Genomic DNA, 14,637 nt, shown 5'->3' with positions numbered 1-14,637 from the left:
TGTGCCGACGAGCCGCAGGACGACGGGTATATATAGCGCCGCGACGGAGCAGCTGGCCGGCGTAACTCCCCCGGAGTGAATGCGCATCGCCTCGGGAGCCGTCGATCCAACGGGCCAGCGGCGACGGCCTCGGGAGCCGACGCGACTGGGCTCTGACGACGGGGCCGCCATTAATGGTGTCGCCTCGGGAGCCGGCGAACCAACGGGCTAACGGCGGCATCGGACGACGCTGACGCGGTGATTAATGTCGTCTTTCGGGAACCGACGCGGCGAGCTGGCGATGCGGTGGTTAATGGCGGCGGCTTCGGGAACCGACGCGGACTGGCGACGTAGCACGGGATTAATGGCGGCGGCGTCGGGAACCGACGTGAACTGACGACGCAGCGCGGAATTAATGCCGCGGTCTCGGGAACCGACGGATTGACCGCGGTCAGACCGGCGTGGCGACGCCACGTCGCAGCGGGTGGGACGCGGGTACGACGCGTATACCGGGCTCCTATACGTTGCCGTTTGGTCAGCTGGCGCCCGTCGGGCTGACACACGTACGTCGGGACGGGGGAAAAGACAATCCTGCCCTTTGTTACGAAGGGGTATCGTTTAATCTCAGCCGTCCTTGTGTTTGGGGGTTGTACCGAAGAAGAAGTGATTACTTGTGGCGGGTAAGTTCTGTTAGCAGCCACTGCTATGTTGGAAAAATAGTTGTGGCGAGTATCCTGCTACACCTGTCATGAATTGTAGTTCACTTATAAGTCCTTTCTCAGTATTGAATTGCAACTGAAAAATTGGTAGGAGTGCTCAGAAGAACAATGTATAGTTTGATGTGAAGTGATGTTTGTTTACTTTAGAGGCATATAAAACAATGATGTTATCCTTTTACTTTTCGTAATTGTACAAATGATTACATGGTACATCTCATAGGAAGTCAGCCACGTTTAGCATGGGTGTGTAGATTTTGCCTATATAGATACCAACACGAAATGGATGTGTATTGATAGTTGCAAATGTAGAAGCCAATATAAATTGTCATCCCACTGTAGGGGTCAAAACAAAGTCCATTTTTTATGCAAACACATTGTTCCTTTATGTTTGATGGTAGATGCAAATCTCTGTCCATAAAAGTTTTGAATTAAGCAATTAGATTGTTGTGGTCATATTTATAAAGCAACATTGTCATTTTTGAAGACCTCTCTAGCATTTTATGTTTTTTTCTTTCTTCGCATGTGTGCAGTGTGATTTGTGAGGAAGTTGGGTATGCTCTAATTTTGCTGATGAATGTCACAAAGTATTTTTACGCAACATGCATTTGACCTAATATGAAATGGTTTGGCGGTTATATCCCAGTCGATACTTTTAGAGGACCATAGGAAGAATGTTCACACAGGAAAATAGAGCATGGCGGCTTACCAAAGCTTCAACACTGAACATCTTCCATGTCATTGCATGGCCTACAAGACATCAACCTAGTTATTTATAACAACACCAACAAATTTAAATATGTTTATTACACAAGTAGTTCGATTCTACATACCTAGCTAGTTACATCCACACCAACAAATATATGTGTTTATTACATTGATAAATAGAGCATACCATGAAAGCAAAGATATAAACATAAGTAAAAGGTGCTACTACGTACGATTACACCACAGAAACTACAATCTTATGACACGGCAGCACCAGCGGCGCCACCGTTGCCGCCAGCTTCATCGTCGTCTCCGTGGGGAGGGAAACTACGACAGATCTTACCCTCCTTCTCCATCAGCTCTGTAAGAGTAGCATACAACCGTGTTTTCTCTGTCACGAAATCGTCCACAAGCCTTCTGATCTTGGTCAATTCGTTCCCCACACGCCAGGCTTCCTTCTCGGTGTCTTTGATCTTTTTATTAAGTTTTTTGATCTGCAACAAAACACAAATGACATATAAAATTTATCATTACCGTATAATATACTGAAAATTATATTAACCAATATGTTATGTTTAAGTACAACGGAATCAGCACTACTAGAAATGTAAACAATCATAGCTATTTATTGCCGGTTTAATAAACATACGTGTCATGGAAATATATACATGAGCTAGGGGAAAGGAGCCGTGTGTAGTTTTTCACATATTCTTAATGTATTAGTTTGATTGGAAGGTTAGGGAACTATATCTAGCAATCACATTTTCCCTGTTGGGTACCGAAGTGATTCAACAATAAATGGGAATGATGAATTAGATATCGAAAAAGGAACTACTTAACCAACCCAAATGACACTTGCAGTCCAAAGTAACTTTGTTACCCGGTGTAGCATCGGGTTGCGATTGTCTGGATTTTTTACGTCGCGGCAAAAGCGCTTGAGTGCGAGCGGCAATGAGCTCATCTCCTTCTCAGCCCGCTCTCGGGCGCGACGTAGGTACTGCCGGGTCTCCTCGTCCTCTTGCTCCGCCGGACTTAACACCCTCTCTGGCTGCTGCGGCCACCGCCTGTGGGTCGGCGGCGGCGGTGGCGCAACCGGTGCAGCTGCATGCATTGATGCGTATAGAAAACATAGAATAGTGTCACTAACACATGTGCAGATATTGATTTCCCTGAGGGTAGAGATTGTAACAGAGAATGTACCCTGCAGCGTGTCCCTCTGATCAGGAGCCCTGGACGGGCCGGCTGTATCGGTCGGAGGAGCACCGACCATGCTAGAGCTCGCCTCTGCCTCTGCATCTGCTTTGCCATCGACGGTGATGACGTCCTCCACCGGGCCTACTATGTCCCTCATCATCCGGATACAGGACTCAACAATCTTAGGCACCTCCTCAGGCGCGCTGTCACGCAGGCTGTATCAAAGAGAAGAAACAACATTCTATTGTAAATTACTCCTTAATTATATATCATGCTGTGGATGTTGCAACATTATCTACACTAACCACAAAAGTGTTCGAGACACTTATACCTCTCGTGTATTAGTTGGCTGCCGTAGTTCGGCCCTTGATCGCCGGTGCCGGTGGTTTCGAGGACTGTGTGCATGTATGTTCCGTCGGACGCACGGTGTAGGGACAAGGTCGTCACCTTTCCCATCGCCGCTGCAGAAAAATATATCTTGCATTCACGGCGATTGATTGAAACTATAAAGTTATACACGTACGTAGGGTTTCCATGCATGCTTACCGTTGTGGCTCCTGACCAGTTGGACGACTTGACAGTCTTGGCATGATGCTTGCTCTGGCGCTGGTGCCAGCGGCACGACTGCTGAAGGCACCGCGGGCGGTTCCGGCATGCCGGTGACGCCATTGCCGCCAGGCATGTGATATTCGTTTTCCAGAAAAAGCCCATAGATACCCAGATCTTCGTCCAGGTCTGTGAATCCGTAGGCCACCGGCGGATGATCCACCATCATCGTCTGGTGCTGGAGTAGCGTCCTCGCCGGCGCCCCCATCACGTGCTGGCCATGTCCGTCAGGTTGTGGCATTGCAGCGGGCGACTCGCCAAGCCTTTGTTCCAATACCGGCAGCAACTCACAGATCATGTGATAGTGAGGATGTCGTGGCATCGTGACCGGCGTGTCGCCCAGCATCTGCTGGTGAGGGGGTGGCATCGCCGACGGCGACTCGCCCACCATGTGCTGGTCCTGGTCGACAAGAGTTGGTGGCACTGTTACCGTTGATTCGCCAAGCCTTTGTTGCACTGCCGGCATCAACTCGTTGACCATGTGGTCGCCAGGATGGAGGAACATCGTCGCCGGCGATTCGACAAGCATCTGTTGATCACGGAGTGGCATCGGCGGTGCCTCCGGTTGAGGGTGCTGCACGCTGACCATGGGAGGCGCCTGCTGGAGTTCGAGTTGCATCGCCGACTGGACGTCGACGTGAACCGCTGGAGCCTGCTGCTGTTGCTCAGCGGTCGGGACGGTCGGGTCATGCTTGAGAAAGCGGGTGACCTCGTCCATGGCGATGGCGGCTCGATCAATGGAGTTGCGAAGGAAGATGTATATACGTGCGTGAAGTCGCCGGCGGGATGGTGGTGTTGTCGTGGACTCAGTGGGTAAGTGTGGTTTGCAGTTACACCACGCGCAGGAGGTATATATGCGGCGCGCGGGGCGGTTGTAGGAGACGGGCTTGGGACGCGACGGTTGGAGCGGACGTGGCGGTTCGCCCACTGCCGCACGCCCGCCGGCGGTTGACGCGGATTTTTCCTAACTAGTTACGCGCGCAACTTATATTTGTGCCGCACATCCGCCTTGACGTCAAATCAGTCCGGTTGACCATGTTGTCAGCGTTGCAGGGTATCCCACTGTCCAAAGACTTTCCCAGCGGATGTATAGAGATAGAGATGTATTTCAACTGATTGAATGCAGAGTGGGACCAAGTCTATAGATTCTACCCTAAAAAAGGTCTATAGATTCTGCTGTCGCCAGGTCCTCCACATGCATCCTTGTTGCGTTTTACTATGCGGCAGTTCTAGAACACTCTACTCATTAGATTAGGATTATCTTCTAGCATTTCTAATTTTCTATGCACCGGAAGTACTAATTACTCGTAAAATAGCCGATTTTTCCTCGTAATTGCATGCAATGTTATATAGCCAGATATAAAACACATGTCCTAAAAAGTTTATCTGAGTACCCGATCAAAGTTCTAACGCATGGACTGTAACTTTTGGTACTTTAGAGCTACGCATCATTCCGTCGGCTAAGCCATTTATCTGAGCTTTGTAATCCTTGGTAATATTGGGTCTAGGTTTATAAAGATTGGGGTTGTCAACAGCTATATTTGACGTACTGTCGATATATCATGGGTTGGTTTCCCAATATTCCGAAAAAACTTACCAATCGATATATCATTAAAATCCTTTGTGCTTGAGTCCAAAAGGCCAGCCAACGAGTATATATGGCTACTATCTGTAAAGTTCTTCGCGGTCGGTCATAAGAGGACCTCAACCAAAAATATAAAATGTGCATAGACGATTAAATTTGACGTAATATATAGTGATGCCGTAAATGATGGGGTTGGTTTCCCAATACCCCAAAAGAAAAAACTTACCGATAATTAAAGTTCTTCACAGTCAAGTGCATTAGGCCCGCCTTTGGGTACATATGGTTATTACCTTTAAAGTTCTTTGCAAACGATCATAAAAGGACCATAAGCGAGGATATAAAGTGTGCATCGTCGGTATATGGAATGTGGTGTCTAGTGATGAAAATATCACAATAATTGTGGGGTTTGTTTCCAACATCTTCAATGAAAAAAACCTAAACAGTAACATCAATAAGTTTTCATAGAATTGCTCTATTGAACAGCAAAATATTTGTTGATCACTTTACAGCAGAAGGCACTAAGTTTTTTCGGGTCAAAACAAAAAAGGCACTAAGTTTCTCTGTCAGCAGCAACCCAGGCAACTGAATGTAATATTCTAATCAAGACGTCCAATCAATGACATCCAAAAAAATTTATAAGAAGAGATGGATCACGGGGCTCAGGAGTCACGAGGTACGGCCATAGCTGAGCGGACAGATACGACATGAGAGCATGGTTCATGGTAGCTATAAGCAGTCTTATAGCCCACCTTATAGTCAGCTTATACAATAGTTAGCTATAAAAGAATACTACTTTTATCATATATGGCCCACGTTTCATTCTCACAAAGCACCTAGGAGCACGAGCTAGAGCTGGCTCTTCACGAAGAGCCCGCTTCCCTTATCTCTCCTCTTCTCTCTCATCCAACTCAGCAGAAATATAATATTTTGATCCTTACAGCCTGCTGACTGGACCTTATTGTACTTGCTCTGACTGTATCCAGACTGCATAGCGGTGGGAAAAAGGAAAATCCAAGATTCTTGGATGGGACCCAATGGGCCACGGCGCTCGCATCCATAGGCAACAACAACCGCGATGATTCGTGTTGCGCGCGCAACCAGTTAGGATAAGCCATATTCGCGGTTTGAGGGCGCTCATCAGTTCGTAGCCGTCCGATGCATGTCGGGTACAACAGATGGCGACGTGTATGCATGTGCAGTTGCAGAGTAGCACAATGTCACAGCCCGAGACCGACGCCCTAGAAGAAAGTTCCTTGAATGTGACAGCCCGAGAGCGACGTGTATGTATATCGGGTACAGTAGAAAGTTCCTTGTCATATCACCATATTTAAATGCTATTTAATTTAATGCACCTATATACTTGGTAAAAGGTGGAAGGCTTGGCCTTTCTAGCCTGGTGTTTTGTTCCACCTTTGCCCCCTTAGTTTCGGCTACCGGTGTTATGTTTCATATTTGAGCGTTCCTAACACGATCGGGGTTGTTATGGGGACCCCCTTGATAATTCGTTTTACCTTAAAGCTGGTCTGGCAAGGCCCAACATTGGTACTACATTTGCCCAACATAATAATTTTGTTAACACTGAAAGCATAGGGTGTCATGAACCCGAGGAGTAATTTCACATAATACAGGGGGCCAGTGCTGCTGGTCTGGTCCAAAACTAGAGCCGTTTGCGGGGCCAACCCGGGGCAACTCGGGAGATTTCTATCAGGCCACCGTACGCTGTGCTTATCCGTCGTGTCTTGAGAACGAGATACGCGGCTCCTATCGGGATCTCGACACGCCGGGCGGCCTTTCTTGATTAGTTTTACCTTTGACGAGATATCTTGTGCATCGGGATTCCGGTGATGCTTTGGGTAATCTCAGAGTTGAGGTTTTCCACTAAGGAATCCGACGAGATCGCGAGTGTCGTGATTGAGGATTTCTATGCGGCTTGTGGTAATTTGTGATGGACTAGTTGGAGCACCCCTGCAGGGTTAAATCTTTCGGAAAGCCGTGCCCGCGGTTATGTGGCAACGTGGAAACTTTGTTTAACACTGGTTCTAGATAACTTGAAGTAACTTAATTAAAATATGCCAACTGTGTGTGTAACCGTGACTGTCTCTTTCGCGAGTTCTTACTCCGATCGAGGACACGATGGGGTTATGTCTGACGTAGGTAGGTGTTCAGGATCATTCATTTGATCAACAGTAGTTCAGTCCGTTATGCGTAGATCTTCCCTCTCTTATTGCTTGTACTCGTAAGTTTAGCCACCAAATATATGCTTAGCCGCTGCTGCAACCTCACCACTTAACCATACCTCACCCATTAAGCTTTGCTAGTCTTGATACCTTTGAAAATGAGATTGCTGAGTCCCCTATGGCTCACATATTACTACAATACCAGTTGCAGGTACAGGTAAAGGTTACATGACGCGAGCACGTTGATTGTTCATTTGGAGTTGCTTCTTCTTCTTCTTCTTCGTCGATCTAGGATGGGTTCTAGGCCGGCAGCCAGGGATAGCAAGGATGGACGTCATTCTTCTTTTCTCGTTTGTTTTCGTCCGTAGAGGGACCCTGCTCTTCTTCATGATGTTTACGTAATGTACTGATGTGACTCTGATGTAGCTTGTGGCGAGTGTAAGCCAATTCTATTATATATCTCTTCTTTTTAGTACATGTACTTGTAACAATATCCATTCTTGCGACACGACGAGATGCGCTTCTATCCCTGATGAGCCCCCCGTGTCAAATTAAGGATAGAGTCGCATCTTGGGCGTGACACAGAAGCATGCGCGCACGTGGTGATTATCCGATGCAACATTGCATCGATGGTTCCGCAATTTTTATTTTCTGTTTTCTCATGTACTGTACTTCCTCCGTCTCGAAATATTTTTTTAGAAAGTATGCTTGCGTTCAACTCATGAAATACAATTTTCCAGGTCACCGACTGGACGGCGTTCTTCTGCGACATCAAGGTGCCATGAATTTGTGTTCGAGCGGGTTCCTCAAGACATAGGTGTGGATCTTGCTTAGGTTCTTGTTTCTTCAGCTTCGTCTGCGTTACGTCGGTTGCGTCTCCAGCGTCGCTGTGAAGCCGGAAGTTTGTGTCTTGGAGTTGGCCGCCATTGCAACGCCGGTCTTGTCCAAGGGATAGTCCACATGCAGATTTGGCGGTGGAAGATGGTTGCCAGTTTTGAAGTTTTTCGACGTTTTATCAGTTGAGACCTTCAAGAGAGAACCAAGATGTGTGAAGTATTTCTTCGGAGCGACGATCCACATCGACATGTATGTTGCCACTTGTGACAGTGCGTGTTCAGAGGTTCATAACGCAGCTTCGCTGCTATGGCACTATCTTGGATCTTGGCAAGTTGGATACCTATGTTTCTCTCATCCGGCGAACGCTTCGACGTCGACGGCGGCTAAATTCTTCGGCGATGATGATGTAAATTTTCTTGTGTGCTATCTCTCCGTACTGTTTCAGAAAGAAGCCATATATGTTGTATGTTGTTATTTTAATGAATAAATATATGGTTTCTCCTAAAAAAACTCATGAAATAATACAAAGTTCTTGACCCGTATAAATACACCCTAACACACGCATAAAAAACCAGAAATACATCCTAAAACAAGCAACAAAATATGAAGATCTTCGAAGCACTGTGTCATCATGCTTGAACCTTTCGAGAAGACCCACGCAACACAACAATCTGCAACCAGATCCAGACAGGTCATCATCATCAACCACAGCACAATCGCCACCCCGTTGCTTCCCATTCCTTCACACCAACGCTGAAAGGGCAAGGACACACATTGCATCCAACACCCCTGCACCAGCCTTCGTCATATGTGGCTTTGAGTACCGCTATATGTGTCCCTTCGAGATGGAAGAGAACTAGGATCCGATTCCGACGCCATGGCCGGGCCAATCGTCCGGGAAAAGCAGGACACCCTGCAGCAAGAACACAACGCTAGAGGAAGAAGAACAACGAAACATCATACCAACGAAGAGGATGAAGAATCTCCGTCTTCACACAACCCGTTCCCATCCGAAGACTCAACCGACTAGTGCGAGTTGACATCCAAAAACCATAGCCCGCGACCTCCACGAGATCCGGTGATCCCCACCCCTCTAGCCCCTAGCCCGAGGGAACTTATTCAGGCAAGACGTTGCTGCAGCGGCCTCATTGGCGTCTCCCTCAATCCTAACCCTACTGCGAACTCACCACAGATCTCAGGTTCCCCCTCCCTCCCGTCACCGGAGCAGCTGGCGGAGGGGGAGGGAACCAGGTGCAACACTGGCGACACGAATGGAAGCCCCGCCCCGCTCGCCACCTTTCCGCCCGATCCAGTTTTTTCGGGAGAGCGGTTAGTCTACCGTTGGATTCTTTGGGCCTCCGTCGTGAAATATAAAGTGTGTCAATTTTTGTGCAAGTAAAATGTGTATAAGTTTGACGAAAATTACAGGGTGAAATGTCAACATTTGCAGTATCTAACATATACTAAAATATAAACGTACTTTCCATGATGGATTGAATGATATAAATTTAATATTATAGATATTGATATATGTTTCTAAAGGCAGCTGCCCTTTTATTAGCCGACATCGAGAGTATCCTACAAATTAAGATGCCCCCTCCCCTCCCCTCTAGCGACTCGCGCCGCCCCGCGGCGGACGAGCCGCGCCCCCGCCTCCCGCCTCCTAGCCCCTGGCCCACTTCCCTCCCCCCTCCCGTTGTCGCGGATGCGCCGCGTCGGCCCTTGGTCGGACGGCCTCGATGGCGGCGGGTGATAACCCACAAGTATAGGGGGTCGCAACAGTTTTCAAGGGTAGAGTATTCAACCCAAATTTATTGATTCGACTCAAGGGGAGCCAAAGAATATTCTTGAGTATTAGCAGCTGAGTTGTCAATTCAACTACACCTGAAAGACTTAATATCTGCAGCAAAGTAGTATGGAAGTAACGGTAACGGTGGCAAACATAACAATAGCAGTTTTGTAGTGATCGTAACAATATCAACCAACCAATGAGATGTGTTTACAACCAATAGCCGAAAGTCCCGATGTGTTCATGTGTAATCCATTTGTTAGACTACTCCGGGTGTTTGGAGCATAGAATGTTCTTGTGTTCATTGATATACGTGGTCATCAAGGTAGAATTGTATAGAACTATGTAGTGTGCTTGCGCCCAAGAATGCCCATCCCTACATATTATTGAGTTTGGCCCTAGTGTGCCTTTTCCATCCATCCCCTCATGCCGCGATTGAGGGACATCAATCGGCTTAATGTCAGGAATAAAGTCAACACAAAACCCAGTGACCTCCTCTGTTTCATGGCCCTTGGAGATGCTTCCTTTTCATGGCCCTTGGAGATGCTTCCTTTTGGCCTAGTATGGTTACGCACATATTTCTTTAAGACTCCCATGAACCTCTCAAAGGGGAACATATTGTGTAGAAATATAGGACCCAGAATGGCAATCTCATCGACTAGGTGAACTAGGACGTGCGTCATAATATTGAAGAAGGATGGTGGGAACACCAACTCGAAACTGACAAGACATTGGACCAAATCATTCTGTAACGATGGTAGGATTTTTAGATCGATTACCTTTTGAGAAACTGAATTGAGGAATGCACATAGCTTCACAATAGGAAATCGGACACTTTTTGGTAGAAGCCCCCTCAATGCAACCGGAAGCAGTTGCATCATAATCACGTCGTAGTCATGAGACTTTAGGTTCTGAAATTTTTCTCTAACATATTTATTATTCCCTTTATATTCGACGAGAAGCTAGACATGACCTTGATACTAAGCAGACATTCAAAAAAGATTTCCTTCTCTGCTTTGGTACGGGCATAGCTGGCAGTACCTTGATACTGCTTTGGATGCATGCCGTCTTTTTTGTTCATACGTTGCTGGTCCTCCCGTGCCTCCGATGTATTTTTTGTTTTCCATATACGCCCAAGAATCCTAAAAGGTTCACGCAAACATTCTTCTTCACGTGCATGACGTCGATTGCAGAGCGGAACTCTAGTTCTGTCCATTAAGGTACGTCCCAAAATATAGATTTCTTCTTCCACATGGATGTGTGTCCCTCGCATTCTCTCTGTGCATCAACAATGACCTGGTGAAGATCATCATCAGCGGGCACGTCTGGTGCCTCTTGATCATCTCCTTCCCCCGTTGCAGTATCACCGTATTCAAGGAACATAGGATCCAGATAGTTGTCATCATCTTCTTCTTCTTTATTGTCTTCCATCATAATTCCTCTTTCTTCGTGCTTGGTCCAAACATTATAGTGTGGCTGGACCAAGCATGGAGTATAATAATACACTATATTATAGCGGCTAAGCGGGCTGATGTGAATTCGCAGTGTTACTCGAGGTGCACCGCTAGTTAGACACGTTTTTTATGACTTATAGGTGGCATTGGTGGGTAATTTTAGTCAACTTTAAGGGCAATTTGGATGACGTACGGAAGAAACACTATTTGCTTTATTAGTAGGTAAGATATATGATGGATGGAGTGTGTTGTGCCCATTATTTGCCATAACTTGATGTTACAAATACGTGCGGGATGGGGGTTGTGCTATGGATGCAAAAACTTCCGTATGAAGTGTATCCTGCCTTTCTTTAGGTGTTGTTATCGATCTCCAATCAATTTGTGAAAGAAATGAATCTAGTTATTTGAGCTAAAACTCTAAAAAATTCTGTCATTTATGAGGTGTTCCCCAGAATTATGATAGTTGCATTTCATAACAGATACAGTACAACTTTCACATTCTTGATCTAGCTATTTCTTTGTATTTATGTTTTTTCCAAGTATATGTGTAATACACAAATTTGAGCTAAAACAATCTGTTGCAGATTGTAGATGGCGTGGGCTGGAAGAGGTGATTCATTCGCCTCATTGTATTTCGACCTACCAATGGTGCTCCATCTGGTAAGATTATCAAGAAGACGTCGGGTTTTATGTAACCTACCAATGGTGCTCCATCTGGTGAGATTATCAAGAAGAGGTTGGGTACTATGTGATTTGTTCTAATAATTGACCGCAAGAATTAAAATGTTAGTCATCAGATATATATCTACAAGATTTAAACTGGCTAAGCCAAGAATTTTCCTGTTTTTTACAGTTTTTTAACTGATGTGATGATACGACGCGTGTACATGGCAAGTTAGATTGGCTTGAATCCACATTGGTAGATACGTGGTTGTTTCTCCTTTGGGCCACCGCTTGAGATCTTTCTCACAACTTCTCAGATGGTCGCCTTCTCGCCTCTTTCGCTCCTCCTTTTTCTCACCGAGACCGATCGACCAGGATTGAGAGAGAGAGAGAGAGAGAGAGAGAGAGAGAGAGAGAGAGAGAGAGAGCATGGGAATAGGGAGGGGAATAGACACCAAATGTAAAAGGGGTAGCCACCGGCCGATGCACTGCTCTTCCTGATTTTGTTCTTCCCTTTGAGATTTCTTTTTGTTGCAGATAAGGTAAGGAAACACCATCCCAATCGACGACACCCTTCTCTCTTTCCCGATTCCCTCCCGTCGGCGTCATTGGTCTCTTTGCCCAGATGTGTCGATGGCGGCAACCAGTCGAAGGAAGGAGGTGGAGAAGAGAGAATCCATCTTGGTCGTTGACGAGGACAATACGCAGTTGCCGTTGCAGCAGCATCAATGTCACCACCAAGTCCAGAACCGAGAGGAGGACGATGAGGAAGAATAGATGCAACCACAACCCTGCCGAGCATGTGTACTACTCAGGTAACACACATCCCAGTCCGCTTCGATCTATAAATTACATATATAAATATATGCTGGATGGAACGTGTTGCTAACTTGCTATGGATGCTTATACTGGTAATTTTTTCTTCTGTACTGGTAATATAAGCTGGGTGGGGGTCATTCTATCGGTGCAAAACCTCCTGTATGAATTGTATATGATCGCAAGAACCTAATTTCTGGTCCACTCCTGCCAACTGCGATTTATAGGTCATAAAGAAGACACTCTTGGGTTTATACGGATCCGAGGTTCAGTCGTTCAGACACTTCGTAATAAAATGGCGTACAGTGCCACTGAACCTTTTGGATTTTCTTTGGGTTGCAAAGAAAATCTCTTGCGATGGATGTTGGTAATAAAGCATCAAGCACATCTCCAGCTGGACTGCTGGACACATTCACATAGTTGTCGACGTGGAGTCATAGCCTCATAGGCAAGTTCAGCTTCTTACTTGCTTTTTTTGCAACCAACTAATTTTTCTACATGTTTTATTTTGACATAGTTTAACGCCAAGACATAATAATGACCTATTTATATAACAACATAGTTTACTATTTAGAATTTTTTATTGATGTAACAGCAACACAAAATTAGAGGCAACAATAATTAGGCGAAGTAGCATTTAAATTTACTTCATTGATAGGCATGAATAGCGTAGTTTGTTTGCTCAAATGCTGCAATTAATTTTCACATGATGCTGATGCATATAGAGTGATATAATTTTAGTATTTTTTCACAGAAAGACAGATATTTTATATTTATTTTACAGTCTTGCATATGGTACTGTGGATAATGTTATTTTTCATTGTGACATACCATACTATGTTAGCTTGCATTTCAGAAAGCGGTTCTCTTTGCTTCTACCTACAACTTCTATTACAATAGTTTGCATAACAACCAACATGGACGCAGGAACGACAATCCTCATTGTAGTTTTGATCTACCTTATTTGTTTTGTCCGAAAAATCTCGGTTTGGTATTCTTGGGACAAAAAATGTTTCTAATTTTAGGTTCCTCATTGTTTGAGACTATTATAATTGATAGTCGAATTTTTGGAACAAACAATGTTTCTAATTTTAGGGTGTTTGACCAATTACTTGGAACTGATGAATTTGTTTGTTGATGCAGAACTATTTTTTGGCAGAGTTCAGTTCCTAATGGACATACCACGACGTCGTCCTGATGTTTCCTACTTCCAAATGTTATGAAAATGCATCACTTACTTCCATCTCTGTACAATTCTATCTGTTGGCCTCATAATATAAAGGTGGCTTCTACACCATGTATCTTAATTAGTTATTGAAACTATTATCTGAAATAACTTCTTTTAAAAAAATTGTCTGCTCAAATTACTACAACTTTCGACTTACAATTATATTGTCTCTCCAGTTGCTCAAATTGTCTCTTACTATTGTTAATTTTTTTTTGTAAGCTCACATTACTACAACTTTCGACCTAATATTATAATTATTAGTGTACTACTATATGCTTTTTTTGTACCAAATCAAAGGATTGCGTATCTCCTATTAATATTATATTGTCTTACTTATTCAATGCAGTGAAATAACACTTATAATTAATAGAACATTGATACTATATTAATTGTCTCCTATTAATACTATATTGTCTCCAGTTGTTCAGCGTAAAACAGTTGATTATGTGCCAAATCTAGCTTGCTTTCATATACCTTAGTTGCCTTGAGGTCTGAAGCGCCGGCATCACCCTTATTCTCCAATGTCATAAGATGATTCTGCTATGGCATAAGACCATGCTTTGTTGTTGCCTTAATTTTCCTAACACTCAAGCATAACCATGTTAGTGGACGCTGAAATACAGTTTGCACTCCTCACAATTCAACCATGAGCTCCCGTGTTTGGATCGGTTGGATACACCATCACCCAGTCAGCTGAGATCAACATAGCATTCCTGCCCCTGTAGTTTATGAGTGCCGGAAGTAATCGAGTACATTCTCAGCTCATTCAGCCAGTGAGCGCACTGTGCACATATATATATATATATACCACAATTACTGACAATGTTTAAAGCCTCTACTAATACACCATCTATATATACAAATATTCAGTTAGTTGTACCGGAG

General features: G+C 44.9%; 1 protein-coding gene across 1 annotated transcript; it reads right to left on the bottom strand.

Moving 5' to 3' along the window:
* Positions 1-207: 207 nt before the first annotated feature.
* On the bottom strand, positions 208-3,998 carry LOC123402568. Its single transcript, XM_045096492.1, has 6 exons — positions 3,144-3,998; positions 2,929-3,058; positions 2,604-2,812; positions 2,284-2,504; positions 1,747-1,897; positions 208-533 (listed from the first exon to the last, which is right to left on the bottom strand). The coding sequence occupies exons 1-6, from the start codon at positions 3,919-3,921 to the stop codon at positions 208-210; spliced, it is 1,815 nt and encodes a 604-aa protein (XP_044952427.1). The 5' UTR covers positions 3,922-3,998.
* Positions 3,999-14,637: the final 10,639 nt, after the last annotated feature.

Source organism: Hordeum vulgare, chromosome 1H (genome assembly GCF_904849725.1).
Source record: "Hordeum vulgare subsp. vulgare chromosome 1H, MorexV3_pseudomolecules_assembly, whole genome shotgun sequence".
Lineage (NCBI taxonomy): Eukaryota > Viridiplantae > Streptophyta > Magnoliopsida > Poales > Poaceae > Hordeum > Hordeum vulgare.
The sequence above is the reverse complement of the archived record's forward strand: the minus strand, read 5'-3'. Positions and strand labels throughout refer to the sequence as shown.